Raw genomic sequence first — 27,874 nt, 5'->3', positions numbered from 1 at the left:
CCACGAGAGGGCGCCAAAACTCGTCACTCACAGCCACTTAAAGAGGACTGAGAATTATAGTTTAAAACATAAAAGTGTCCCATTATAAGCTTTATTCTGGTATAAACTAATGCTTTTCAGTGCGTTTGCTGATTAATAAAAGCTCATCTAAAAGAAATACCTCGCACACTCCTATTATTTGTCAGTCTGACAATGAAGAGTTCGAGTATCCGTTGGGTAGTTATACTTGACCCAAATGAGTAGTTTACTCTTTTGGAAACTGGCCATTAGTGGATAAATCTATACACCGATAAAGCACGCTCTGAACTAAAATCAAAGTCTTGTTAAGTTTGGAGTGAACCATAAATGAGTTTGGCCCACGGCACTTCAATTAACAGGCCTTAATGAGGATTTTATCCAGGTTGTCCTACTTCCAGATGCACTGAAAGTTAGAGTAACAACGGTTTTTTCACTGACTATTTTAATTCATCCTATAACCTCAATTAGCCAGAAGTTTATTTTGAGCTTTTCAATCATCTACGTCAACTGTTAATTTTTCCACGGTGGAAAGAAAACACAACATAAAACTTCAAGGAATTATAAAAATAAGAATTAGCAGCACAAATCTGAATTTATTGCAGTTTTCTCTAATCCACACAGTATCAAAACCATACATATAGCTTCAAATGTATGCAGACATTCATCCAAATATTTTAAATAAGTGATTCTGAAGGTTTAACGTTGTGTTAACTTGACAAACCCAAGGCCTAATAACTTCTTGTTGGTCATTATGATTGGCTGCAGCTGTTATTTCCTCTCTGGCAGCAGACAACGGATTTGCTTAATGGCATTTGTTTGACTGACCAATACTCAGAAGAATACTCATCACTGTGACCCCCTTTCTCTTCATGATCAGTAACTGTTCATGTTCTTTAAGTCCCGTAAAAAACTGAAAAGTCCTGAACTTAAATTAAGGGCTGAAGCTAACCCACCAATATTACGCCCCTGATCCACCTCTAGAGGTAGTAATAAACCTAAAACCACTATGACCTGCATGGGCTAGTAGGAGATTATGGAATAAAGCAAAGACAGATCTACGAGTGCCTGCAGATCAGATGCACATCATGATCTGATGTTAAGCAGCAGAATCTGATGAAAAGAACATGTTGAGAACGATGTATTTATGATAGTTAAGGAAACTCGATAGGCAGCAAATTGATCAAAGCATAATAATAATCACTGTGGTGAATATACAGTTGTATATTCACAGTAATATATATATACACAGTTATATATATAAATATACAGTTGTATGAGCTATAACAACATTTAATTTCCCTTTGGGATTAATAAAGTATTTTTGAATTGAATTGAATTGAATTGTAAGGCACGCCCCTTTGGTTCCGCAATCCCAGGCACATAATCTGAAACCATGTCTCTCTGCACTGCAATTTCCCCTGGAAAATCCAAAGGAACCTGCTGGAGGATCAAGCAGATACTGGATGAGATGTTTAATGGTGGTGGAGAACCAAACCGCTTCTTTTGTAGAACCAGTTAAGAACGGCCTCTTTCAGCAGTCCCTTTGGTGAAAAAAACAGTCCGCCTCAGGTGAAAGAAATGTGGTTATTATTTGTGGAATCTTAAGCCTGCCGTGAACTTTAAACTGCTGGAACACCAGTGTCCCTGTCCAGAGAAAAGCAAGTGTAATATCACCTTCAAGTTCCACTGAAATGCCTGCTGGAGAAACATTCAGCTATTTGGCAACAATGACAAGAAGTACTTTTAAAGGAATCACAGTAAGGCTTTCAAACCAAAGAACACAGCAGCAACTGTCAAGCATGGTGGTGGCAGAATCACCCTGTGCATGCGTTTCACTGCCAGTGGCACTGACAGATCGCATAACGTGGACAAACTAATGAGCCCGAAGACTAGCTCCACATTCTTCTATTTCATCTAAAGTAAACCGCTAGAACATTAAAACGTTCACACATCCAGCCAGGCTTATGCTAGGAGCTTGTTGATGGTGACAAAAAGCATCTGGTCAGGGTGCAACCGGCTAAAGGAGGAATTCAACCTAATATTTAAGGTGTAGATGCATATTTGACACTGTGTGTATGATGGTGAATCACTTTGGAAGGAAAATTGATAACTAAATTAAATTTGATCTTGGTTTTTAAACATTAATTTTTACTGCATATTGATTTTACTCTAGAAGAATGGTTTAAAGAAATCCCAAAAAATACCCATAATGCCCATGATGAGTGAAAGTAAATTTAGCGAAATATGTAAATATGTCAGAACCGCATCATTTAAGTGGGATTAAAGTAATAACCACAGCTTACCTCTCCTCCACCTGCTTGATAGGGTCTGTTAAGTTTACAGCTTCAGTGGTGATCTCCACTTTGCGGACGCTACCGAAGAAGTCTGTGATGAGGACGCTTCCCGGATCCCTCTGGAACAGGTCGGTGCGATGGCCCGGAGTGGATACGCACTGACTCCTGGGACAAACTTTAAACTAAGGAGAAACCACAAACTTTAAATTAGTCACACATTTCCATTAGAATAAAACAGGAAGGACCCCAGAAATATTTTTTGTTTACATACACAGTGCTGTAAAAAAAATGTTTGCCCCGTTACAGACTTCTTCCTTTTTTTTGTTCTTTTTTTGTCACAAAAAGGCAAAGATGTAACATGATCCACATCTTCCCTAAATTGTTGGAGATTATCAATATATTTTTTTGGCAAATGTGAGACTGTTCTTTATGTTGTTTTGGGTCAGCAGTGGTTTTAGCCTCAGAACTCTCACACACAGGCCTTTTTTGCCCAGTTTCTCTTTCTAAATTGTTAATCCATGAACACTGATCTTGTTTGAGACAGGTGAGGCCTACAGAGCTTTAGATGATGTTCTGAGTTGTTTTGTGAACTCCTGGCTGAATCATTAATGGTCTCTTGGAAGGATTTTGGTTGATCAGCCTCTCCTGGGAAGGTTCACTACTGCCTCGTGTTTTCGCCAGGTGTGGATTAAGTTTTGCTGATGTCCCAAAGTCCTAGAAATGGCTTTGTAACCCTTTCCAGACTGATAAACGTACATGACTGTTTTTCTGCTGTTTTTGAATGATGATGATGAAATGTGTCAGTGATCAGAGGTTCTGTTTGGGTTTGGCTTGTAAAATTGAGCTCAGCTTTCTAAAAAAAATCTAGTTTAATCACTATTAATTCATGGTTTAACAGGGGGGGTAAATAACTGTTCCCAGAGGGCCAGGCTGGTTTGAAAAACTTTTTTTCCCTTGATGAAATCATAATTTGCTTTCTGCATGAATTCAGTTTATCTTTATCCAATATTAAAACTTGTTTGTCATGAAACATTTAGGTTTGAAAATATAAGAAACAGAAGAAATCGGTAAAGGGGGAAACTCTTTCTCGCATTTACTGAATCGTGGAGCAGATTCTAACCACCAAATTAAATCTTAAAGTTTAAGTTTTAAGTCCAATGTTTCTACAAATTATCTGCAAGTATTTAGGTGTTTGCATTTTTAGTGTCAGGAAAGAAAGCGTCCTAAAAGTTTTTCCATCAGTGAGTTGAGCAATTTATCCGTCTATTTGAAAGGCGACATAAAATCATTAACCCAACCTGAACATCCCCTCCGTTAGTCAAACAGGACTTGTAAATCACACACTAAAGCCTTACAGTGAATGTGAAAGCAGTTCCTTTAAAAGGACAAAGATTTTTAGACTGGATTAAAAATCTTAATGGGCTTGTCAAGAAAATCTATAGTATTGATCTTTATTTCCAAAACAAAAAAGCACCTGAGCAAAGAGTGCATCTACAGAAAGAGAACAACTAGAACGTATAATTAGCATTACTCTGGGCACACAGAGTAACGGCGCTGTTTAGTGGTCCCTGGGCTCGATGGATCTCAGCAGGAGTCCAAAAGATGAAAAGGGAGACACTGCTGAGATTGTGTACTCACAATCCCACAGTCAGGTGTCAAACCCAAGTAGTCTTGACACTTAGTTACGCATTCTGTTTCAAGTGTGCACAAGTCCAGGGAGACCTGCAGGACTTTCATCTGACTCTTTTTGGACTGAACACAGGAGGTAGGCAGATTCAAAACAACAGTTTACCTGAGTCACACGAGCTACTATTTTAAATCAGCACATACTCAACTGTGCTCATTATATTTCGAGCAGAAAGGGGATGACCTTACAAATTCATACAAGATGCGCAGGTAGAAAATTGCTAAAACAGCAACTTCAACATATTGTTTTCCTTCCTTAAAGAATCAACATTTCTGTCATTTGTTTCCTGCTCAACAAGCAAAAGAGCCACATGTGCATTCTTGATCTTGTTTGGTGAACAAATGGCGGGATACAAGTTTTAAGGTTGGGCTTTGTTTGTTAAGCCTTTGGTTTATTATTACCGCCACCTGCTGGACTGGAGGTGTTCCTTCACAACTTCCCCATACGTCACTAGGTCAAGTCAAATAAATTTTCCGCAGCCTTTCAGAGTAGTGGAAACAGAGAACACACAAATTACCCAGGGTTCATTTGACCCATTTGAAAAAAATCTGAGGTATTTAAATCCCATGGCTTTCAGTGAAAAAGGGGCTAACATTCACATGTTGAAATATGGTGGTGGCAGCATCATGCTGTGGAGATGCTTTTCTTCAGCATGCTAAAGTTGAAAATGGATGGGGCTAAATAACAGGGACAATCTTGGAAGGGAACCTGTTAGAAGCTCTAAAAGACCTTGGGATGGGAGTGAAGGTTTCGGTGAAGTCATATTTAGGTGTTGGAATGGCCCAGTCAAAGTCCAGGTCTAAATCCAATTAAAAACTGTGGCAAACTATGTAAACTGAATACACTCTGCATGCAGTATGACTCACCCTAAGCTTTTTTGCAAAGAATATGGGCCAAAATGTCAGTCTTTTCCCGTGGGAAGCAATTTCAGGGCAATTTTATCAAAAGCTAGTGCTATAAAGTATAAAGTACTCAGGGGAACTGAATACAAATGCATGCCACACTTTTTAGATTATATTTGTAAAATAAAACCATCTATCATTTTCATTCCTCTTTGCAATTATGCGCTGCTTTGTGTTGGTCTATCACATGAAGCCCATATAAAATAGATAGTAGTTTGAGGTAAGAACTTGACAAAATAAGAAAGATCAAAGGGTATGAATATCGAGATACTGTAAATATTACACTCACAGTGACATCATCAAAATACCTGTAATGCATTTGTTTAAAAATGCTGTTGTGTGTACAGTTGGACAGTGGGATTTCAGATGAAAATCAGTTGTAGCCATTCATAAAACCTACAACAAATCCTCACCAGATCGTTCATGTTGGCTTTGCTAGCAGGGTGGATGTCCTCCAGGAACTCCAGCAGGTAGAAGGTGTAACGGTCCATTAAATGAACTCCTATAGCCAGATCTGGCTGGTGCTAAAACGGAGACAAGGTAAAAAAGAAATATGACTATAAGCTTTCAGGACTAGTTATACAACTCTGTTGCATTTTTAAATATTGCAGAAGTTGTACCAATAAAGTTCCTTTCATTTAGTCACAAATTACTGAGTAAAATATTTGTTTACTGTATGTTAATAGTCAGTAATAAGCTGTCATGTGGTACCAATACTTGAAAGTATTATTATAGCACTAACTGTGTAAAGCTTGTCTGCTAATGAAGGAAATCACCCTGCAAACACTGGCCAGAGTCTGAGTGGTGTGGAAAAAAACATCTAAAACAATGTGTTTTCATAAGTCTGCCTTACTCATTAGTGGGGTACAAATACTCTGTTATGTAGACAAAAGAGAGTAAAATACATTTTTGAACAGGAAATGCTCACTGACAGCCTTTATTTCAAGGATGTTAGCATGAATTTATGCCACTAAAGTACACAAAACTTAAATGAATGTACTTTGGCCTCTTACAGGCACTAAATGTACATTTATTGGCCAAACCTATGTTGAAAAGAGAAAACAATAAGCATATGCTGGACACGTGTGTAGAGCTAAATCTTCTGGTATGTTAGAATTTCTATGCATTTAATTTCACTTCTAACTTAATGTGTCTTTTTAGGGGGTATTCACATGTAGCAATTTGCATGTCTGCTAAAAAGCTTATTTGGATCCCATCTCACAACAGCAAATGGGACGAGTCAACATTCTCCCACCTGAGCTGTGGATCTCTGCAGCTCCTCTAGAGTTACCATGGCCTTTAGTCTGCTTAATGATTAATCCTCCATTTTCCAGGCCATCGCTTTAGGAAGGCATATTAATAAGTTTGCTGTAGTGCTTGTACTCCTTCCATGTTCAGATGGTGGACTGAACAGAGCTCTGTGAGACGGTCAAAGTCTGGGATATTGTTTTACAACCTAACCCTCTCCACAGTCTAATACATGTCCTGTCTGCTGTGTTCCTCGTTTACCATGATGCTTTTTTGAATTGCTCAGAACGTCTTTATTAAGGAAATTTGTAGAGAAATTACAATTTCTGGATTTTGTGGAGGGGGCATCAAAGTAAGAAAGGAGTTAATACAAATGAAAGCGACACTTTTAAGATTTTCACAGGTAAAAATGTTAAATCCGTGCATAATTTTCCTTCTACTTTACTATTATGCACTACTTTGTGTTGGGCCATCCCATAAAATCTTAAAAGTTTCCATTTGTAACTTAAGACAATGTGAAAATGTTCAAAGGGTGTGAATAATTTTGAAAGAAATTGTACAAGATATGTGGAGTACCACAGGGTTCAGTACTTGGGCCAATTCTCTTTACTATATATATGCTTCCAATAGGTCAAATTATCAGGCAGCATCGGATAAATTTTCACTGTTACACTGATGATACTCAGCTTTACTTATCCATAAATCCTGATAAGCCCAACCAGTTAGATAGACTACAAGCATGTCTTGAAGACATAAAAACTTGGATGACTTTAAATTTTCTGCTTCTAAATTCAGACAAGACAGAAGTTGTCGTTTTTGGACCGGAGTCTTTAAAAAAGAAGCTGCTTAGTCAATCACTTAACCTGGATGGCATTAAATTGACCTCCGGTAATAAAGTAAAAAACCTTGGTGTTACTTTAGACCAGGACATGTCATTTAAATCCCATATTAAACAGGTTTCTAGGATTTCCTTCTTTCACCTCCGGAACATTGCCAAAATTAGAAATATCATATCTAGGAGTGACGCTGAAAAACTAGTCCATGCATTTGTTACTTCAAGGCTGGACTATTGTAATTCTTTACTATCAGGATGTCCACAAAATACAGTTAAAAGCCTTCAGCTGATTCAAAATGCTGCAGCAAGAGTTCTGATGAAAATTAAAAAGAGAGATTATATTTCTCCTATTTTAGCTTCCCTTCATTGGCTCCCTGTTAAATCCAGAATAGAATTTAAAATTATCCTCCTCACATATAAAGCCCTTAATGATCTAGCTCCATCATACATCAGAGATCTGATTGGTCCATATGTTCCTAACAGAGCACTTTGTTCTCAGACTGCAGGTTTACTGGTGGTTCCTAGAGTCTCTAGAAGTAGAATGGGAGGCAGATCCTTTAGGTATCAGGCTCCTCTCCTGTGGAACCAGCTCCCAGTTTTAGTCCGTGAGGCAGACACCCTGTCTACTTTTAAGGCTAGGCTTAAAACTTTCCTTTTTGATAAAGCTTATAGTTAGAGTGGCTTAGGTTATCAGGGAGGGATCCTTCCTCCCTCCCTGCTGGATGAAGTAAGGGGGAGTCAGGTTTAGCCTAAACCGGCTCAGTTATGGTTGAGGTGCAAACACACCCTCCATTTCTGCTACCTGTATGACCCCTTCTCTTTTCCAATGGTTATAATCAGTCAGACAGAGGGAGGTATCCCAATCATTGTGGTTTTTAGTATAACAATGACCATCAGTGGGACCCTTTGTGGGGTTCCTTGGGACGACATTGTTGTAAATAATCGCGGTTTAACTAAATAATCTGAACTGAAACTATCTGTGTAGTTATGCTGCTATAGGGTTAGGCTGCTGGAGGACATAACGACCACTTTCACCGTCTTCGCTACATTCTCACACTACTCTCCAATTTTGCATTATTTGCTGTTATTTCAACTTTTAACATTGTTCTCTATTCTCTTCCTAGAAGCTACACCCGGCCTGACTCTGTGTCTACCTGTGACACCTTTCTGGAGAGGGGAATCGTCCGAGCTTCTGCTGGCAACAACTTAATGCTCACCCTCTACCGATGATCCACATAGCCCTGTCTTTTAGTGTTTAACCCTTTCTCTCTCCTAGACATGGAAATTGACTGAGTTTTTACTGTAACTAATTATATGTGCTCTCTTTCAGACTCTAACCTTGAAAACTGGCTCAGAGTTTATCTGTTCTTTCTTTCTAGGTGAAACGACTAAAGGAGCTACATCCATTAACATTTACTTTTCCTTCCCATAGAAAGTACTCCTGGATCAGTGCTTCTGTCTTCTCTTTGTGTCTCTGCTCTGTTCTCTCAAACCCCCAGTCGGTCGTGGCAGATGGCCGCTCACACTGACCCTGGTTCTGCTGGAAGTTTCTTCCTGTTAAAGGGAGTTTCTCCTCTCCACTGTTGCTACATGCATGCTCAGTATGAGGGATTGCTGCAAAGTCAACGCCAGTGACCGTCCACTGTCTCTACATGCTCATCCAGGAGGAGTGAATGCTGCAAATCTCTGACTCGATGCAATCTGCTGGGTTTCCTTAGATAGAAGAACTTTTTATCCAATTTGAATAAATAACTGAATCTGACTGCACTGTTCAATGATTAGGATTAATTGGAATGTATTTACCTGACTTTTGTGAAGTGCCTTGAGACAACATGTGTTGTGAATTGGCGCTATATAAATAAAACTGAATTGAATTGAATTGAATAACAGTACGTGTTAAATCTACTTACAAATTGATGTGGATAAGGTCAGCTTTGTATTTTATGCATGAAAATAATAAAACTTCAGTGTTTTGGAGTGCAGAACTAGTTAGTCTTGATATTAATAATGGGCTTCTTTTCATACAATTTTTTATAATTTTGTCTTTACTTTGATGCTGCAGGAAAGGAGAATTTAATAAAGATGAACTCAGGTATAAGTAGCCCTCACAGGTTTCAATGAAACGACACAACTGAGTGGAAAACTGCTGGATGATTTAATTTAACATTCTGAGCCGTTATGAGAGGAAATAACTCACCGACAGGGAGTCTTCCCCGACCTGACTGCTGGCCAAAGCCATGATGTTTGGAGAGTAAAACCTCTCATACATGGAGGCGCCCTGACAGGTGTCAATGATGAACAGCAGCTCATTGTACCTGGACAGAGACACAAAATGATCAAACTCATTCTCTAATAAAGCCTAATCAGAAAGCACACGGCTGGCATTACATTTGTCCATTTGCTCCAATAAAAAAAAAAACAACACTGTTATCACACAAACCTTCACGCTGCAGTTACCATGGCTACCGAGTAAAAGCATCAGCACCATTCAGTCCCGGCAACCCGCCTACACGCTATTTCACCTCCTTCTCCATCCATCCTTCTTCTTTTCCTCTCCTCTAAGAAAAACCTCTTCCCTTCGTTCAGTCGAACATAAAGAATTAAATCAAGCTGACTGAATCAAACTGGTTTGAAGACAATAAAAGGAGGTGGCAGTAATTAAGCAGTTAAAGAGTGCAATTAGCACATCAGCATCAAAGCTGCCGGGACGAAGCTCGACTGAGCTACAGACACATTCTGCAGATGACAAACAGTTTGTAGTAAACCGGATCGGATCGATGCAGAAACGAGCCAATTCTGATGTACCGATTACAGTTAGACCCGTATAAAGCCGTCCTATTATAATGCAGCTATAAATGATGTGTTATGTGAGTAAAATGGGTCGAGAAGCTGAAATGTGTCTTACATTGTTTTTCTTCTCATCAGACTAAATAGAGACCGCCTGCTTTCTGCTCCTGCTTGCCCAATTATAAACCCAACAGGGACAATAAAGACAAATTACTAAACTCAATCATTTTGATTCATAAAAGCCTTTCCTGTGTTGAGAGATAATCTGAGAGGAAATAATTACTGCACTGATTTATTAGCTAATTACAAAGGCAAAGTTAAAACAGTTTGTTCTTGCAATCAAACCAGAATACATTGAATTCTAGATCTGTTGACACTGTTAATAACACTGTTTATATCATATAATGCCTTTCAAAATAAAAGTCACAATGGTGGGGGGGGGGGGGGGGGGGGGATGTCAATATAAAGAAAAAATTGTTTCAAAATGAATTTGACAAAATTGAAACAGAATTTAATGGTTTGAAACTGAATTCATTTGTGTTGAAAAGGTGTTTTGTTATTTTGAAAATTCAGTTTAAATACTTTCACTTTCTGTCCCATAATTCAATTTTAATTTCAAAATTCACATTTTGGAATTAAAGGTTGAATTATGGGACAGAAAGTGAAAATAGTCAAACTGAATTTTCAATATAATGAAATACACTAAATTCAGTTTCAATTTAGTCAAATTCATTTTCAAACTAATGCATTTATTTTAACTTTATATTATGCAAATAGAGATTCCGCCTGACCTGTTTAAATTCAGTTTCTGCCTATACATTTGTGCCAGAGTGACCAACACCACCATAATGGCTGGCAGATGGTGGTTGAGCAATAGATGCCATCCCACAGCAGTGTGTGATCAAGCTGCTGACCAGCATAAGGAGCAGGTGAGCAGCGTGTGTGATTGTGTGTATGATTCTTGCATTGATTGCTAAAGCCCTGATTTGTTAAATGAAAACATTATTGTCTTATTTCTTCAAACTTTAAGTATTTAATCCAAGAAGAGGTTTTAATGGGTTACAAGGTTTTTTCCTCCTGATGCTCAATCCATAAATGCTATTTTTCTTACAAATATGGCATATTTTAAAGAGAAATAAGATAAAGATTTGCACAATGTGCACCATGAGGATCACACTGTGGCGAGGACCCAAGGAGGAGGAAGGTTTTAATCTCAGAGAGACTGTCAATACATTTTGGACTTATACAAAATAAAATGATAACCTAAATGTATCACAGCTGTTTTTAGAAATACAGCTGCCTTTTCAACTGTGTTTATGAAATTTAAATAATTTTGGAAGATAAATATAACTACACTGTAAGCCTTCCCCCTCAAAATCCCTAAATCACTTTTTGCCAGGTGACTGAACATGCCAATGCAGCCTCCTGAATCAATTATGCACGGTTAAAAGTAAAAAATAAATAAAAACATTGCTACATGGGAAGCAACAAGGCTATAAAGTTTCACGTGAACGTCTTTATGCACAGATTTGCAGGACAATTTGGGAGGAAATAAATAAAAACAAACTAGTTAAAGCTTTCTTGTCTAGATCAAGGCAACTTTCACTTAATAATATGTACCTGTTTTTGTAAGCTGATGGCAATGATGAACCGGCATATGGTCTAGCAGTGCTTACTGATAGGTGTTGGGAATCCATTCATTTCAATGTATTTGACTGCCTTAATTTTGACCATATAATGAAGTTATAATTGTGCCACATTGTGGAGATGAATGTAGGAGAAATGTTAGAAACCATTGGTTTTACTGGGGCTCTTTACTCCGATGCAGAAGAATTACCAGCAATACTGGTAACCACAGCTACTTTGTGCTGTATTAAAGAAAATATGGTTAAAAAAAAAGGATTGCTCCAAATCAAAAACAAAACAAAAACATTGGCTACTGAAATTATTTGTACATCAGATATTAATACACTATAACACAATCGGATCTTGTTAAATTAGAATTAAGGCTATGTGGCTATGTTTCACTATTTTCTAATGAAAGTGTACATATTTTAAACCTGCAAAGGTTTTTTAGGTCTGTTGCTGTTAAGTGTGGATGTACTGAGCCAATCTACTATTTCAGCCACCAGAAAAACCTTTTCCCCCTAAAAAAAAAATAAAACACTAAAACATTCTCCATGATGTAAGGAAGGAGAATCCTAACACTCTTTATGCTAAATGACCATTAGAAGTCTTTACTGGCTAAACAGGTTATGCTTCATATTCCTAAGGCTCTGGCTGACCGAAGACAACAGATTAAAGCCCTTGAGCGGAAGGTGGGCAGACACTTTCCATTGCAACACATTTAATTGGCCCTCGGGGGGGAGGAAAGTCAGACCTAAATAGGAAATCAAAACTCATTTCTCTTTAACCACCTGCGCCACTTTTCAGGCCATTTACCTTCTTTTCTGCCACATTTGCTCAAAAGCATCAGCCAGCTCCACGTTGCTGATCTCCTCCGAGTCCTGGAACTTCAGGAAGCCATTTCCGCCGTGGCCTGGTGATGGAGCACACAAAGAAAAAACATAATACACATGCATTTGCTGGTAGCAGAGAAAAACAGTGCAGGAAATAAAAATAAAAACACAGGTATACGAAGAATTAAACATCTATCTATCCATCCAGCCGTAGCGACAGTGTCTTTTAAATAAAGCACTCGAGTAAAGATTTTACTACATGAAAAAAACATTTCACATAAACCGCAGAAGTGCTCAGTATTACTCCTATAGGTGAAAAAATCTCTTTTAAAATGTTTTATTCTTTTAATTTCTTGATCAAGAATTGAAACGCAGCTAAAACAAACAGAAAATACTTAATCACAAAAAGATCATTTTGGGTCAGTAAAGCCATGAAAAAGCTATTATTTCCTTACTAAAATGTTGACATTACAAAGTTGTTTGCGCCAATATTAGGGTATATCTCACCTAATACCTGACTCATCTCTACAGTCTTCATAAACCTGAATTAACTCTGATTAAACTGCAAATTAACCTTTTATGAAAGAGCAGACAAGACATCTCACACAATACCTCTAATGTATCCATCCTAAAAGGCTAGCAAAATAAAAAAGTTGATAAGACATGATTAATTGAACTTTTCTGCCACGTTCTCCAAAGCCATTTCTTATTACACTCCTGCAGTTGTCCTTGTTTGAATGGCATGATAGCCAAAAGCTATTAAACAAAGGTTTGCACACTTCTTCCACTGTACGTTGGAAGGAAACAAGGTAGATTAAACTGGAAAAGGGTAACAATTCAAACACAAAGCATTACATACTAAAGGCTTGACAAAGGAAGTTGGGGGACTATTATCTTCGGTATATTTCAAATTTTTATGTATAGAGATGCACCGATCCGGCTTTTCTTCGCCAATACCGATTTCTTTGTTTTCTGACCTTCCGATTCAGGCTTTTTCTCCCATAGGAAAAAAAAATGCGGTACAGGCTTGTTGATAGCACTTGTAGTTCTGAATGCAACAGAAAATGAAGGACTAACAAGATTACCTTCATTTAGACATCAAAGCAAGCCGTTTGCTGCAGCTCAGATTCAAGGCATTTAATAATTAATTAAACTAATTTAATAACTGATTTTATAGGATTTGACCTGTGGACTACTGATCGCGGGAGATCAAGTGAGAATAAAACTGAGCTAAGAAATCAGTTATAGTGAAATGAAGTTAAATACCAGTGAGGTATATGAGAATGTTGCTGCGGTCATCAGACAGGAGGCGTTTGGAGCGAGGAGTGCTGGGGGGAAGCCGTCCGGTCAAAACTCGCAGGAAGTTCTCCACCGTCACCTGAAACAAACAGAAAGCTGATTTCAAGCCTTTTGAATCCATTTTGGCACATATTTAAAGCATAAATACACACAATAACAATACATTTATAACAGTTTGTGTCTAATTTATGAGAATATCCTTTTTTAATAACTGCTTTATGCTAAAAGCTTAGGCCAGGGATCTGCAACCTTTTCAATCCAAAGAGTTTGGTTCAGCTAATTAAATGTTTTTTAGATTCGCAAAGGTTACATGACGTTTAGAAAAAAATTGTTAATATCAACTAAATGGAAATTTGTTGTCATGTTATAAAGGAGAACAATTTTATTTATATTTTTAGGTTTTAAAATTAAAGAGAAACTTGTTGTAAACTTTTCAAAAAGAGGATGGATACATTTTATTCTATGGGACACAGTTTCCAAATTGATCTAAAAATGCATTACTGATACTTTTAGGAGTGTTGTGTGGTAAAAATTCATTGCATTTAATCCATGAAAAAAACTGAAAAACTGCTAAAACCTGCATGAAAACATATCTACATTTAAAAACATTTTAGCCACGTTTTAGCCAAAGTTTTTAAGAGCCATTTTGGAAGGTTCAAATAACCATTTGTGGTCCTAGAGCCACAGTTTGCAGACCCCTGGCTTAGAAGAAAGCTTAGTGTCTTAGTGATCAACAGTTTCACAGGTAAACTGACCTCGTATCCACGGTAATCCACCTCAACATCGTCCCCGTACACATTAAGCTCCATGTTCTTGTGGCTAAACACTGTGGCCGGTTTGGGATTTCTGTGGTTACAAGCCATGTCGTCCGCCAGCATCAGAACTATATGACTGATTAAAATGAAAAAAACAGCAAAGAGAGAAATAAATTTATATCTTTAAAAAAGGGTCAAAAGTAAACTCAAGCATGATTTATATTGATGGTAAAATGCATTTTGTTTGTCTCTTTTTTAAACAGGAAGCAGAGTTTACTTAGTATTAAAAGACTTTATTGCCAAGAAATTAACATAAAATTGAGATTTTGAGATCTTCAGCAAAAAAAACCTAAAAAGCATACCTCCCAATACACTTGCATAACCCAGCACATATGTGGCACTCGCACACAAAACCGTTCCCATCTATCTATCTATTCAAAAATGTCTCATTTCTCGATGAGCTTGGTAAAGGCAAGGCAATCTAATTTATATAGCATATTTCAGTAGCAAGACAATTCCTAGTGCTGTACATGAAAAAAAAGAAAATGAGACATGATAGGGAAAGTATATTAGAGTGGCATAAAGGTGATTAAATAAGTAACAAACACAAATAATTTAAAAGAATAAAAATGTATTATTTTTAAATGAGATGATGATGATAAAAAAAAGATTAAAAATTAATGATAAAATTATTGATAAGAAAATGAAAAGTTGGACTGAAAACTAATAATATTTAGATAACACATTCAAAGGCCACTCTAAACAAATAAGTTTTTAATCTTGATTTACAGAAATTTAGGGTTTCAGTCCTTTTACAGTTTTCTGGGAGTTTATTCTAGATTAGTGGAGTATGAGAACTAAAAACTGCTTCTTCATGTTTGGTTCTGGTTCTGGGTATGCAGAGTAGATTTGAGCCAGAAGACCTGAGAAGTCTGGCTGGTTGATACACTGACAACAAGTCTGTAATGTATTTTGGTGCTAAGCCATTCAGTGATTTACAGACTAACAGTATTTTAAAGTCTATTCTCTGAGCTACAGGGAGCCAGTGTAAGGACTTTAGAACCGGGGTAATGTGCTCCACTTTCTTAGTTCTAGTGAGGACGCGGGCAGCAGCGTTATTGATCAACTGCAGCTGTCTGATCGACTTTTTAGGCAGACCTGTGAAGACACTGTTGCAGTAATCAATTCTACTAAAGATGAACACATGAATTAGTTTTTCAAGGTCCTGCTGAGACATTAGTCCTTTAATCCTGGAGATGTTCTTTAGGTGATAGAAGGCTGACCTTGTTACTGTCTTTATGTGCCTCTGAAGGTTCAGGTCTGAGTCCATCACTACACCCAGGTTTCGAGCCTGACTGGTGGTTTCTAGTTGTATTAACTGAAGCTGTGTGCTAACTTTTAAACGCTCTTCCTTTGGTCCAAAGATTATTACTAGTTTTGTTTTGATTCAGCTGAAGAAAATTTTGCCACATCCATGGATTGATTTCTTCCAAGCATTTAAGGGATGAATTTTATTTCAGTATTTTGTTTACTTAAAACGGGTATACCTGAATGAATAAAGGAATTCTTATAGCAGCTATTTCATGTTAGCGCAACTTCAGGTCTGATGTCAGAAGGCAACAACTGAAACAATGAGAAAAGGGTTCTGGTAGACGTGACAAGCTTTGTATGGATTGATCATATAGCTCAAACACTAGGAATATTGTGGAAAAAGTCCAATATTTCTTGTCAGTCATTTCAGAAATAAAAACTCAGTATATAGATTCACTACACAAAGTGAAATATTTCAAGCCTTTTTTTCTTATATTTTAATTATTTTTGGCTCACAGATCATGAAAACCCAAAAGTCAGTGTCTCAGAAAATTTTAATTGGTGTTGAACATTATATATTGTCCATTTAAAACAAATAATTTTTTAACAAACTTGACTTAAATTTGAAGAAACTGAATAATTTCTCTTTATTTCAGGATAATTTTTCCTTCAAGAAAAGGATTCAAACAAAATATCTTGTTTTATGCCATAATGTTCTCCTTTTCTACTTTTATTGTTGAAAATATCAAACTTATGTATCAGCAGTAACCCCTGACCCTGTTTCTGTTGGACTAAATGTTACCTGTCAGGGATGCCCAGCCTTTTAACGCTCCTGTACACGGACAGTGAATTGGCCACATGTCGGTAGTTGAACCAGAACCTGGAGGTACACACCTGTTTGCAAAAAAAAAAATCATATAATCAGGAAGAAACGTGTTCCTGCTGCTCCCATCATTAACGAAGAACATCAGTCAGCTTTTTGAAGAAAATACTAACCAGAACAGCCCAGTTGTTTGTATGACCGCTGCTGAAGAAATGCCCCGCTGTATTCTAAAAAACCAAAAACAATATAAAAATTATTTTTCGTGTGATTTGGCTGTTTAGAAGCTAAACGATTCATTCAGCAGTAAAACAGGTTTTATAAAGACAGCATAGCAAGCTCACCGGAAGCGAGTTGTCTGCTGTAATATTGCATGGAAAAACACAAATACAGCAAGTAACTCACAGCTAAAAATAAAAACTAACACTCACCTCGATATTAATGCAGTCCGTAACTAAATATGTTACGAATAAGCTTAGTAAAGTGAGTAGTTTCATTGTGCAGCGCTGTCAACACTGTCTGGATAGCAAGGAAGTGGAAACCCACCCGGCGAGTACTTCCGGTAGAAGACTTTTCAAACTAAACGTTTACGCACGGCAAAATAGTTTTTTTTAAAAACGAACCTCAACTATATCCGGGCTGGTTTTTAAAAAGCTCTATACATAATCATAAAAAAAGAGATAACATTTTTAAAAAAAACTCAGAGCCTACCCAATGGTATATTAGAACGATTTATGATGCTGCAGGCCTCTTTCTTAGCTAAAGAGACTGGGAACCTTGTTAGCATGCATGGCATCATGAACTACTTAAACAGTGGCGATGGTGGTAGGGGTTCATCCTGTAACTGGATCGAACCCCGCTCTGTCCGTCTCTGCGTTGCGATGGTGGTCAGAGGGCCCGGTGGCGGCGATTGTATGGCAGCATCGCTTCTGTCAGCCTGCCCCAGGTGTGGCTACAATGTAGCCTACTACTGTGAATGTGTGTATGAATGGGTGGAGGTGGATGACTGATTGTAGTGTAAAGTACTTTGCGGTCTTAGATCAAGCGCTATACAAGTGCAGGCAATTTACTATTTTACTGGAAATACCACGACGGCATAAATAAAACGTTTCTTAACATCTTTTATACATTTCTCGTACAGTTTTTTTCAAGTGAGAGATACTGTGGGCTTATTTTATCGAATGCTTCCCATTTATAAACCATAACAATGGTTTTATTTGTTCAGCCATGCCTAAAGGTCCAGACACAATTAGAGCCTTTAACAACTTGGGGGCTTTGCTCATACATTAATATTATTATTATTACTTTTTGAAATAGAAAAGCCGTCTTTTATCTAAAACTATACAGGTCCTTCTCAAAATATTAGCATATTGTGATAAAATTCATTATTTTCCATAATGTAATGATGAAAATTTAACATTCATATATTTTAGATTCATTGCACACTAACTGAAATATTTCATGTCTTTTATTGTCTTAATACGGATGATTGTGGTATACAGCTCATGAAAACCCAAAATTCCTATCTCACAAAATTAGCATATTTCATCCGACCAATAAAAGAAAAGTGTTTTTAATACAAAAAACGTCAACCTTCAAATAATCATGTACAGTTATGCACTCAATACTTGGTCGGGAATCCTTTTGCAGAAATGACTGCTTCAATGCGGCGTGGCATGGAGGCAATCAGCCTGTGGCACTGCTGAGGTCTTATGGAGGCCCAGGATGCTTCGATAGCGGCCTTTAGCTCATCCAGAGTGTTGGGTCTTGAGTCTCTCAACGTTCTCTTCACAATATCCCACAGATTCTCTATGGGGTTCAGGTCAGGAGAGTTGGCAGGCCAATTGAGCACAGTGATACCATGGTCAGTAAACCATTTACCAGTGGTTTTGGCACTGTGAGCAGGTGCCATGTCATGCTGAAAAATGAAATCTTCATCTCCATAAAGCTTTTCAGCAGATGGAAGCATGAAGTGCTCCAAAATCTCCTGATAGCTAGCTGCATTGACCCTGCCCTTGATAAAACACAGTGGACCAACACCAGCAGCTGACACGGCACCCCAGACCATCACTGACTGTGGGTACTTGACACTGGACTTCTGGCATTTCCTTCTCCCCAGTCTTCCTCCAGACTCTGGCACCTTGATTTCCGAATGACATGCAGAATTTGCTTTCATCCGAAAAAAGTACTTTGGAAGACTGAGCAACAGTCCAGTGCTGCTTCTCTGTAGCCCAGGTCAGGCGCTTCTGCCACTGTTTCTGGTTCAAAAGTGGCTTGACCTGGGGAATGCGGCACCTGTAGCCCATTTCCTGCACACGCCTGTGCACGGTGGCTCTGGATGTTTCTACTCCAGACTCAGTCCACTGCTTCCGCAGGTCCCCCAAGGTCTGGAATCGGCCCTTCTCCACAATCTTCCTCAGGGTCCGGTCACCTCTTCTCGTTGTGCAGCGTTTTCTGCCACACTTTTTCCTTCCCACAGACTTCCCACTGAGGTGCCTTGATACAGCACTCTGGGAACAGCCTATTAGTTCAGAAATGTCTTTCTGTGTCTTACCCTCTTGCTTGAGGGTGTCAATAGTGGCCTTCTGGACAGCAGTCAGGTCCGCAGTCTTACCCATGATTGGGGTTTTGAGTGATGAACCAGGCTGGGAGTTTTAAAGGCCTCAGGAATCTTTTGCAGGTGTTTAGAGTTAACTCGTTGATTCAGAGGATTAGGTTCATAGCTCGTTTAGAGACCCTTTTAATAATATGCTAATTTTGTGAGATAGGAATTTTGGGTTTTCATGAGCTGTATGCCAAAGTCATCCGTATTAAGACAATAAAAGACCTGAAATATTTCAGTTAGTGTGCAATGAATCTAAAATATATGAATGTTAAATTTTCATCATTACATTATGGAAAATAATGAACTTTATCACAATATGCTAATATTTTGAGAAGGACCTGTAAGGCAGCAAAATAACCATTCAGCAAAAGTGGAGGTTTATTGTTTACTTTGCTGAAGATGTGGAAAACTACAGACTGGAGTATATATAATTAAAAGATCAAAGGACAAACCACATTAAAAGCCAATAATCAAGGATCAAGTTCAATCACGATGTCATTTTAATGAATTTAATCTGTTAAGACAGAAAATATTACTAATGTTCATCGCATGCATTGTCATTGTGTTAATTTATTTTTGCTCTTTCCATCCTCTGATTGTAATGTTGTCTGCTTTATTTACATGTAATTCTCATGTAATCTTTAACAAAAATAAGAGCGAACAGACCTCTTATGATTAGTTCAATCAAAAACGGAATATCTCATTACGTCACAAAGATCTCTTTTATGTTTTGCTTCCTTGACTGGTTCTGTTGGCATTTTGTGACACTTTTTTATAAGGTCCAATGAATTCCAAGCCGCTTTAACTTAGCTGATCATTTTGTGAACAACAAATACAGACAGCTTTGGATTAAAAAAAATCCTCTCCTGAGCATTGTAATTGGAAGTGATATGAATATCAAAGGAAGTATGTTGCTGCTGAACTATCTTTAAGTATCTGATTGTCCTGTAAAAAGAACCTACCCAAAATGCCGTCATGCAAGTCTAATGTACCTCAGCAGCAGCAGAGGGTCAGCTTGATAAGCATGCAGCATCAAAATCCACACTAACAAACAGCAGGGTGGGTGCTTTTAGTGCACTGAAAGCTACTCTAATCCCCACTGCTGCTTCTGCTGCTTTTTGACCAGCTGCATCACTCACTTTTCCCACTCACAGATCATTATATAATCGTGAAAACTGTGAAGTGCGTCTCAGTCAACTGTCTTACATTTTATATCATTTTGAATTAGAAAGCAGGATATAAATTGTTAAACAGGCCAAGCAAATACAGCCTAAAACGAGCATCTTAATACTTTGGAGTTGTATCAAACAAACGTTTATATTTTAAAACCAATAGGTGTTAGATTATGGTTTTCACTTGTGTTCATGTTTCTCAGCATTTTCCTTGTTGTTTCTTTTTTTCTAACAGGTATTACCATATAATATTGTTATTTTTGCCATTTTGGTTTTGTCATATGAGTTTATTTCCCCTATGTCCATTATTGTCAGCTTCATCTTTTGTTTTACCACCTGGTTTTCTTCAGTGTTTATGTACATTTTTGTATAATTATTCTGCTAGATTTCTTCTTGTTTTTCTCTTTCTCTGCTTCTGCTCATTTACTCTCCTCCCTCAGCTCATTGGTCTCAGATGTTACTCATTCTTACCTGCTTGCCATGCCTTTCTCCTCACTTCTCTCTGTATATATAAGCTCTCTGCTTGTTCTCGTTGATTGCTGGATTCTACTGCCTGTTCTGTGTTTGCTACTCTGCTCCATGCCATGTGCTGCTTGTCATTGCCTGGTTCTCTGCATATGCTCTGTGTCCTGCTCTCTTTGTAACGCTTCTCTAATTACTAAAACCTTCATTAACGTCTGCTACGCTCTGGCCTTGGGTCCTTCCTCAACCTCAATATGACAACAGGGTGGTGGTCCCAATTTTAAAATAATCAGGGATAACATTCCAGCCTCAGTGGGAACATCTAGTGGTTCAGATGCGTGGCTCGGCTGCTAATTTGGTTGGAAAGGAGGATTTTATTGTTGAAGCTCGGATTCTAATGTATTTGTTACCAAAGTCATTACCTAGAGGACTTTATCCTTGTTCTTGCAGAACTGCTGAGATGGTCACAGGGGTTTGATCCACTCCACATGTTTTTCTAAATTGGGTGAAAGCTTTCAACTCTGTCTTTGTTACTGTGGGAATAAACAGTGCTGTGGTATGTTCACAGGTGTCCTCTAAATCGAGCATAAGCTGAGGTGTATTAGCAGTTTTAAAACTTTGACCTTCGGTGTGTTGAGTATGACGCAGCTTGAATGAGAGTTCATGTTACAGAACTCATCTATGGATCATAACCAATAGATAAGATCCTTGATACAAGAAGCTAGAATTAACTTCCTTTATAGGATGTATAGGTTCTGAATTTGAGATATGGTGAGGATCTCTGCTTTCCAGGAAGAATTCAGGTTCCTCCTCATCGCAAGGAGTCAGCTAGGTGGCTTTGGCATCTGATCAGCCAGATTACAGTTATGCCCACAAATACAAAGACCTTAATTTTTTGAGACCTGCCCTGTGGTTTGACACCAGGTTTTGAGTTGTATTGTTTGGCCATAATGACGGTTGTATTTGGATGAGAAAGGGAGAACCTTTCAAGCCTGAGAACACCATCCCATCTGTGAAGTATGAGGGTGGCAGCATCATGTTGTTAGAGTATTTTGCTGCAGGAGGTATTGGTGTACTTTACAAACTAGATGACATCACAAGGAAATATCATCATATGGAAATAGCTTCTGAAAGAGTAATTCCCAACATTTGTGATAACTGCAGGCAAACCCGTGAGTATGTTTTAAAGCAGCACGTTAAACACACAGCACTCCTTGTGCAACATCATGGAAAAATTTAACCAAAGCATTCAAGATAGCAGGAAGAGAACTGTCGACCTCCACAAGTCTGGTTCATCCTTGGGTTCAATGTTCATCTATTCCAACCGTTATATGCCAGTGTAAACACCATGAGAGTGTCCGGTCATCATACCAGTCAGGAAGGAGACTGATTCTGTGACCCAAGGATGAACTTGTTTTGGTGTGAAAAGGATGAATCAAACCCAGAGCGAACCCAAAAGACTATATAAAGATGCTGGCTGAAGTTGGTAAGAGGGTATCATTATCCACAGTGAAAAGAGTCCTATATCGACATGGTCTGAAAGGCCACTTAGTGAGGAGGAGGGTATTACGGTCATGTTTTGTATGTTGAGAGCAGGACCAAAATGCAGATGAGCATGGTGGGGCTTCATTAACAGAACCGGAAAACTTAAAGATCTTGCACAAGGAAAACAGGACATGGAACAAGGACAGAGTTACAGGAGGAAATAGTAAAGAACAGTGACAACCAGTAAGCTTATATACTAAGGGAGGAGTGGAGAATGACATTGGATCCAGATGAGCTAATCAGGGGAAAATGGAACGGCTAGGAGAAGAGAGTGCTGAACAGGGGAACTGAGGGAATGAAACTAATTAACACAGAGGGAATTAACCGGACACAAAGGTAACTACAAACCAGACTGACTTAAGAGAATAAACTAGAATACACAGAAAACAGGACAGAAAAAAATAAACTTAACCTAAATGATTAAACCTATATGGCACTGTGTGTAGTGTGTGTGTCAGCAAGGCATCTTTCAAACCAGACCCAGTTACACCATTTTGGTCAGGAGGAATGGGCCAAAATTCCAGCAAACTACAGTGAGAAGCCTGTGGAGGTGTAGGCTATATAACTGTACAGGTCCTTCTCAAAATATTAGCATATTGTGATAAAGTTCATTATTTTCCATAATGTAATGATGAAAATTTAACATTCATATATTTTAGATTCATTGCACACTAACTGAAATATTTCAGGTCTTTTATTGTGTTAATACGGATGATTTTGGCATACAGCTCATGAAAACCCAAAATTCCTATCTCACAAAATTAGCATATCATTAAAAGGGTCTCTAAACGAGCTATGAACCTAATCATCTGAATCAACGAGTTAACTCTAAACACCTGCAAAAGATTCCTGAGGCCTTTAAAACTCCCAGCCTGGTTCATCACTCAAAACCCCAATCATGGGTAAGACTGCGGACCTGACTGCTGTCCAGAAGGCCACTATTGACACCCTCAAGCAAGAGGGTAAGACACAGAAAGACATTTATGAACGAATAGGCTGTTCCCAGAGTGCTGTATCAAGGCACCTCAGTGGGAAGTCTGTGGGAAGGAAAAAGTGTGGCAGAAAACGCTGCACAACGAGAAGAGGTGACCGGACCCTGAGGAAGATTGTGGAGAAGGGCCGATTCCAGACCTTAGGGGACCTGCGGAAGCAGTGGACTGAGTCTGGAGTAGAAACATCCAGAGCCACCGTGCACAGGCGTGTGCAGGAAATGGGCTACAGGTGCCGCATTCCCCAGGTCAAGCCACTTTTGAACCAGAAACAGCGGCAGAAGCGCCTGACCTGAGCTACAGAGAAGCAGCACTGGACTGTTGCTCAGTGGTCCAAAGTACGTTTTTCAGATTAAAGCAAATTCTGCATGTCATTCGGAAATCAAGGTGCCAGAGTCTGGAGGAAGACTGGGGAGAAGGAAATGCCAAAATGCCAGAAGTCCAGTGTCAAGTACCCACAGTCAGTGATGGTCTGGGGTGCCGTGTCAGCTGCTGGTGTTGGTCCACTGTGTTTCATCAAGGGCAGGGTCAATGCAGCTAGCTATCAGGAGATTTTGGAGCACTTCATGCTTCCATCTGCTGAAAAGCTTTATGGAGATGAAGATTTCATTTTTCAGCACGACCTGGCACCTGCTCACAGTGCCAAAACCACTGGTAAATGGTTTACTGACCATGGTATCACTGTGCTCAATTGGCCTGCCAACTCTCCTGACCTGAACCCCATAGAGAATCTGTGGGATATTGTGAAGAGAACGTTGAGAGACTCAAGACCCAACACTCTGGATGAGCTAAAGGCCGCTATCGAAGCATCCTGGGCCTCCATAAGACCTCAGCAGTGCCACAGGCTGATTGCCTCCATGCCACGCCGCATTGAAGCAGTCATTTCTGCAAAAGGATTCCCGACCAAGTATTGAGTGCATAACTGTACATGATTATTTGAAGGTTGATGTTTTTTGTATTAAAAACACTTTTCTTTTATTGGTCGGATGAAATATGCTAATTTTGTGAGATAGGAATTTTGGGTTTTCATGAGCTGTATGCCAAAATCATCCATATTAAGACAATAAAAGACCTGAAATATTTCAGTTAGTGTGCAATGAATCTAAAATATATGAATGTTAAATTATCATCATTACATTATGGAAAATAATGAACTTTATCACAATATGCTAATATTTTGAGAAGGACCTGTATATCATTTTTCAAAGACATTCTAAAATATTAAGATTAATGGTAACTGTAGCGTATGTTGGTGAAGTGTATTTTAAAACAAGTAGCTTCACAGAGGAAGAACCCCACTTCATTAAATCATGGATACGCTGAGAGTAAGCATGAAGTTTCAGTTCTAACAGCAAACGCCACCAGGAGGCGTGGCGTGCGCTCTTCTGTATACAGAACCTGCAGCTGCAGAACACAGACCGTCCGTACCGAGCTGCGCGCTGGAAGCGAAGCGCTGCAGGAGGCAAGACGGCCGACCGAGCCCAGTCGAGCCACGCATCCGCACCACTGAGAAGGAGCAGGCAGAGGAAGAGGAGGAGGAGGGTGGCGCGGTGAAAGCACCTGCAGGAATCCAATCCAGTTGAGAAGTCCGTAAAGATAGGAGGAAAAATGCGCTGAAAGGAGATCTGTCACGAACTCTGTAATTAACCAAAGATCTCTTGAGATAAATAGGTTGGGAAAATCCACAAGTGTTTATTTTTATTTTTTTAAAGAGGAAATCCTGCTCGCGATGAATACCAACGATGCCAAGGAGTATCTGGCACGGAGGGAGATACCTCAGCTGTTTGAGGTGAGAGATGGAGCTGACATAATGTTTTCTACAACATGATGAATTGCTACAGTAGTGCAATGTGCATTGGAGAGTCCGAGCAAAGAGGACCTTGTGTGTCATCTTTTACCAATGAAGCTGAAAATATTAAAGCTAAAAAGAAGGGCAATATACTGATTTAAGAACTATAGCTTAATGAGGATTTAAGTGTTTAACGGTAAACTTCTATAATGCATTCAAGTTAATGCAGATATTGTTTTAGCAGATAAATATGAAAGTAATTATTATTTCTGCAAGAATGCATGCCTATTTTTTTTGTAAACATGTAAGTGGCAATCTAAAGTTCCAACATCATTAAGTTCTGAGCTTGCAAAAATATTGATGAGATTCCTTCTTTAGTTTATAGTAAATTAGCTCCACTTAATTACAGTCAATTCCCACTGTGTTGTGTGACTAATGTATGCAAGCAATCAGTACAATCACTGCTGCTTATTTGCTGTCAGTTGAAATTACGTTAAGCAGCGAAGTGGCACATCATCATAACTACTATGTTGGTACACTCAGCTGAAGCTCTTTTGCACTTTTTTTGTCATCTCTGTAACTCATAAGCAAATGAAACGGTATTCTGGAAGCTTTGCAGGATGCATTAGGGCTGCAGGCAAGATGGGTGGAGATCAGGAAGGAAGTCCCTGAGGAAGGTGTTGTTTTGGAACATTTAGGGGAAAGGCAAACTTAACTTGTATAAAGTTCATTTTCAAGTTTATTCCATGTTTCAGGTTTTTTCCTTTTTCAAGAGTAGCAATAGAAAGATCATAAGGGTCCTGCTCTGATTTGACAGCCTGGGTCCAATTTCATGCACAAAATAAGATGATGGATTTCACCCGAGGGAGCCCACACAACGGAAGGTTTTGAACTTCAGATCTTTTAGTTGCTCAGCTTCACTCCACTCTCCACTCCCACAGAACAACACCTCACAACAACGATGCAGCGTCAACCCTAGTCTGAACCTCTTCCTTAACTCGTACACCTCATCAAGTTCTCTTCCATTGTTTTCCCACAGAGTTTACTGACAGGTTTGATGTACTACCGGCCCGATGACCCCATCGAATACCTGGAAGGCTGTCTGAAGAAAGTCAGGGAACTCGGTGGCACGGATAAGGTGCGGTGGGATACTTTTGTGGGCCAGGAGAGGAAGTCCCTTCCTCCGCTCAATGGGGGCCAGTCACGCAGGTCTCTCTTCAGAAATGGTGAGGCTGCAGAACAATACAGGAGAAAGTAAAGGTGACAGATTTGTTCATCAACAGACTCGGCTGACTAAGGTCTTTTTAATGAGAATTTATCCACAAAAGTATACAAATGTCTGGAAATTGTACATATTTGGCCACAAACTGTATGTTACTGATTATATGATACACCAACATAAAGAAGCGCCTAATTGTATAGAAATAGGCATACATGGTTTTCAAGATTTTTGCATGCAAAGATCTAAAAGTATGGCGTGTGTTGACCTTCAGCTCTGAGTCAAAGCTTTGTAGAACCACCTTCTGCTAAAACTACTGCCACGTGGTTTTTGAGGTTGTGTCTGAACCAGTTCTGCGCATACTGACATCTTTCTCAATTTGCCTTTCCAAAATAGCTGAAGCTAAGTCAGACTGAAGGGAACTGTGGGCATCGATTTTTTTCTTAATTGTATTAAGGTCTGGACTTTGACTGGACCATTTTAACACATGAATATGCTTGATTTGAACCATTTCATTGTTGCTCTATATGTTTAGAGTCACTGTCCTGCTGGAGGTGAACTTCTGCCACAATCTTAAATCTCTTCCAGCCTCTAACATCATTTATTCCAAGATTAAGGGAAAAGCATCCCCACACTATGACGTTATCACCACCATGCGTTACCGTGGCAACGAAGTGTTCAGGTTAATGGTAACTGTTAGTTTTTCTGCCACACACAATGTTTTACCAGCCACAACGTTCAGTTCTCATCTGACCGGAGCACCTTCTTCCACATGTTAGCTGTGCTGCCTGCATGGCTTGTGGCATGCAGGCAGCATGCACGATAATGGCTTTATTCTTCCATGAAGACCATATGTATGTAGTACACATACTATTAGTACTATTATTAACAGATTCTCCCACCTGAGCTGTGTATCTCTGCAGCTCTTCAAAAGTTACCATGGGCATCTTGCTTGCTTCTCAGATTAATGTTCTCCTTGCTCAGCCTCTAAGTTAAGGTTGACAGCCACACCTTGGTAGGTTTTCAGATGATAGATTGAACAGCCCTCTGTGAGATGTTGGGATATTGTTTTCGGATCAAACCGTGCTTTAAATAACTTTCTCCCTGACCTTTCTCCCTAGCTGTGTTCTTCTGTCTTCATGATAATATTTGTCTACTCTTGTTCTCTAACAAACGTCTGAGGCCGTACTGGAACTGCTGGGTTTCTATTGAGAGAAATTGACAAACTGTGTCATGATGTAGTGTTGTTTGGTTTTTGGTTTCGGGGTTTTTCCTTATGTTTTTCACTGTTCAAGTCTTGAATCATGTTTCTGTTTATTTTCCTGGTCATGCTTTTGTTTTGTCGTCTTGTTCATGTTTTGTCAAGTTTGGTTTTTGGATCTGGTTATGCTTTTGCTTCATGTTTTTCTAGTTTGTGTTCAAGAGTCTCTGTTTTGCTCCAGTTACGTTTTGTTCTGTTAATTAAGTTTATTCAGTTCACCTGCTTCAAGTTAATCTGTCTCCTTACTCCACCTGGTTTTCACGCCATATATTCACACCTGTTCTGTTAATCTTCGCGGAAACATCTTTCACCCTCATGCTCATGTCTAGCTCTCATGCTGAAGTCTTATTTTTTGATCATGCCATGCCTGTCTTGCGTGCCCGTTTGTTTTGTTCCTGCCTCCTGTAGTAAGTGAGT

At 38.9% G+C, this 27,874-nt stretch overlaps 2 protein-coding genes across 2 annotated transcripts in view; one reads left to right on the top strand and one right to left on the bottom strand.

Moving 5' to 3' along the window:
• pigk (phosphatidylinositol glycan anchor biosynthesis, class K) overlaps nt 1-17,005 on the bottom strand; it is a 52,072-nt gene extending 35,067 nt beyond the window's left edge. The window contains exons 1-9 of the mRNA XM_047369260.1: nt 16,847-17,005; nt 16,592-16,645; nt 16,398-16,489; nt 14,285-14,420; nt 13,497-13,608; nt 12,214-12,310; nt 9,182-9,299; nt 5,315-5,425; nt 2,322-2,494 (exon numbers count right to left, since the gene is read on the bottom strand). Coding sequence (XP_047225216.1) covers nt 2,322-2,494; nt 5,315-5,425; nt 9,182-9,299; nt 12,214-12,310; nt 13,497-13,608; nt 14,285-14,420; nt 16,398-16,489; nt 16,592-16,645; nt 16,847-16,912 — 959 coding nt within the window. The 5' untranslated portion in view covers nt 16,913-17,005. The remainder of the gene's footprint in view (nt 1-2,321; nt 2,495-5,314; nt 5,426-9,181; nt 9,300-12,213; nt 12,311-13,496; nt 13,609-14,284; nt 14,421-16,397; nt 16,490-16,591; nt 16,646-16,846) is intronic.
• Nucleotides 17,006-24,585: 7,580 nt separating this feature from the next.
• Nucleotides 24,586-27,874, top strand: part of ak5 (adenylate kinase 5) — a 113,789-nt gene continuing 110,500 nt past the window's right edge. The window contains exons 1-2 of the mRNA XM_047369412.1: nt 24,586-24,977; nt 26,017-26,203. Of these exons, the coding sequence (XP_047225368.1) occupies nt 24,918-24,977; nt 26,017-26,203 (247 nt within the window). The 5' untranslated portion in view covers nt 24,586-24,917. The remainder of the gene's footprint in view (nt 24,978-26,016; nt 26,204-27,874) is intronic.

Source organism: Girardinichthys multiradiatus, chromosome 6 (assembly GCF_021462225.1).
Source record: "Girardinichthys multiradiatus isolate DD_20200921_A chromosome 6, DD_fGirMul_XY1, whole genome shotgun sequence".
Lineage (NCBI taxonomy): Eukaryota > Metazoa > Chordata > Actinopteri > Cyprinodontiformes > Goodeidae > Girardinichthys > Girardinichthys multiradiatus.
This window is presented reverse-complemented; position numbering and strand designations above follow the sequence as displayed.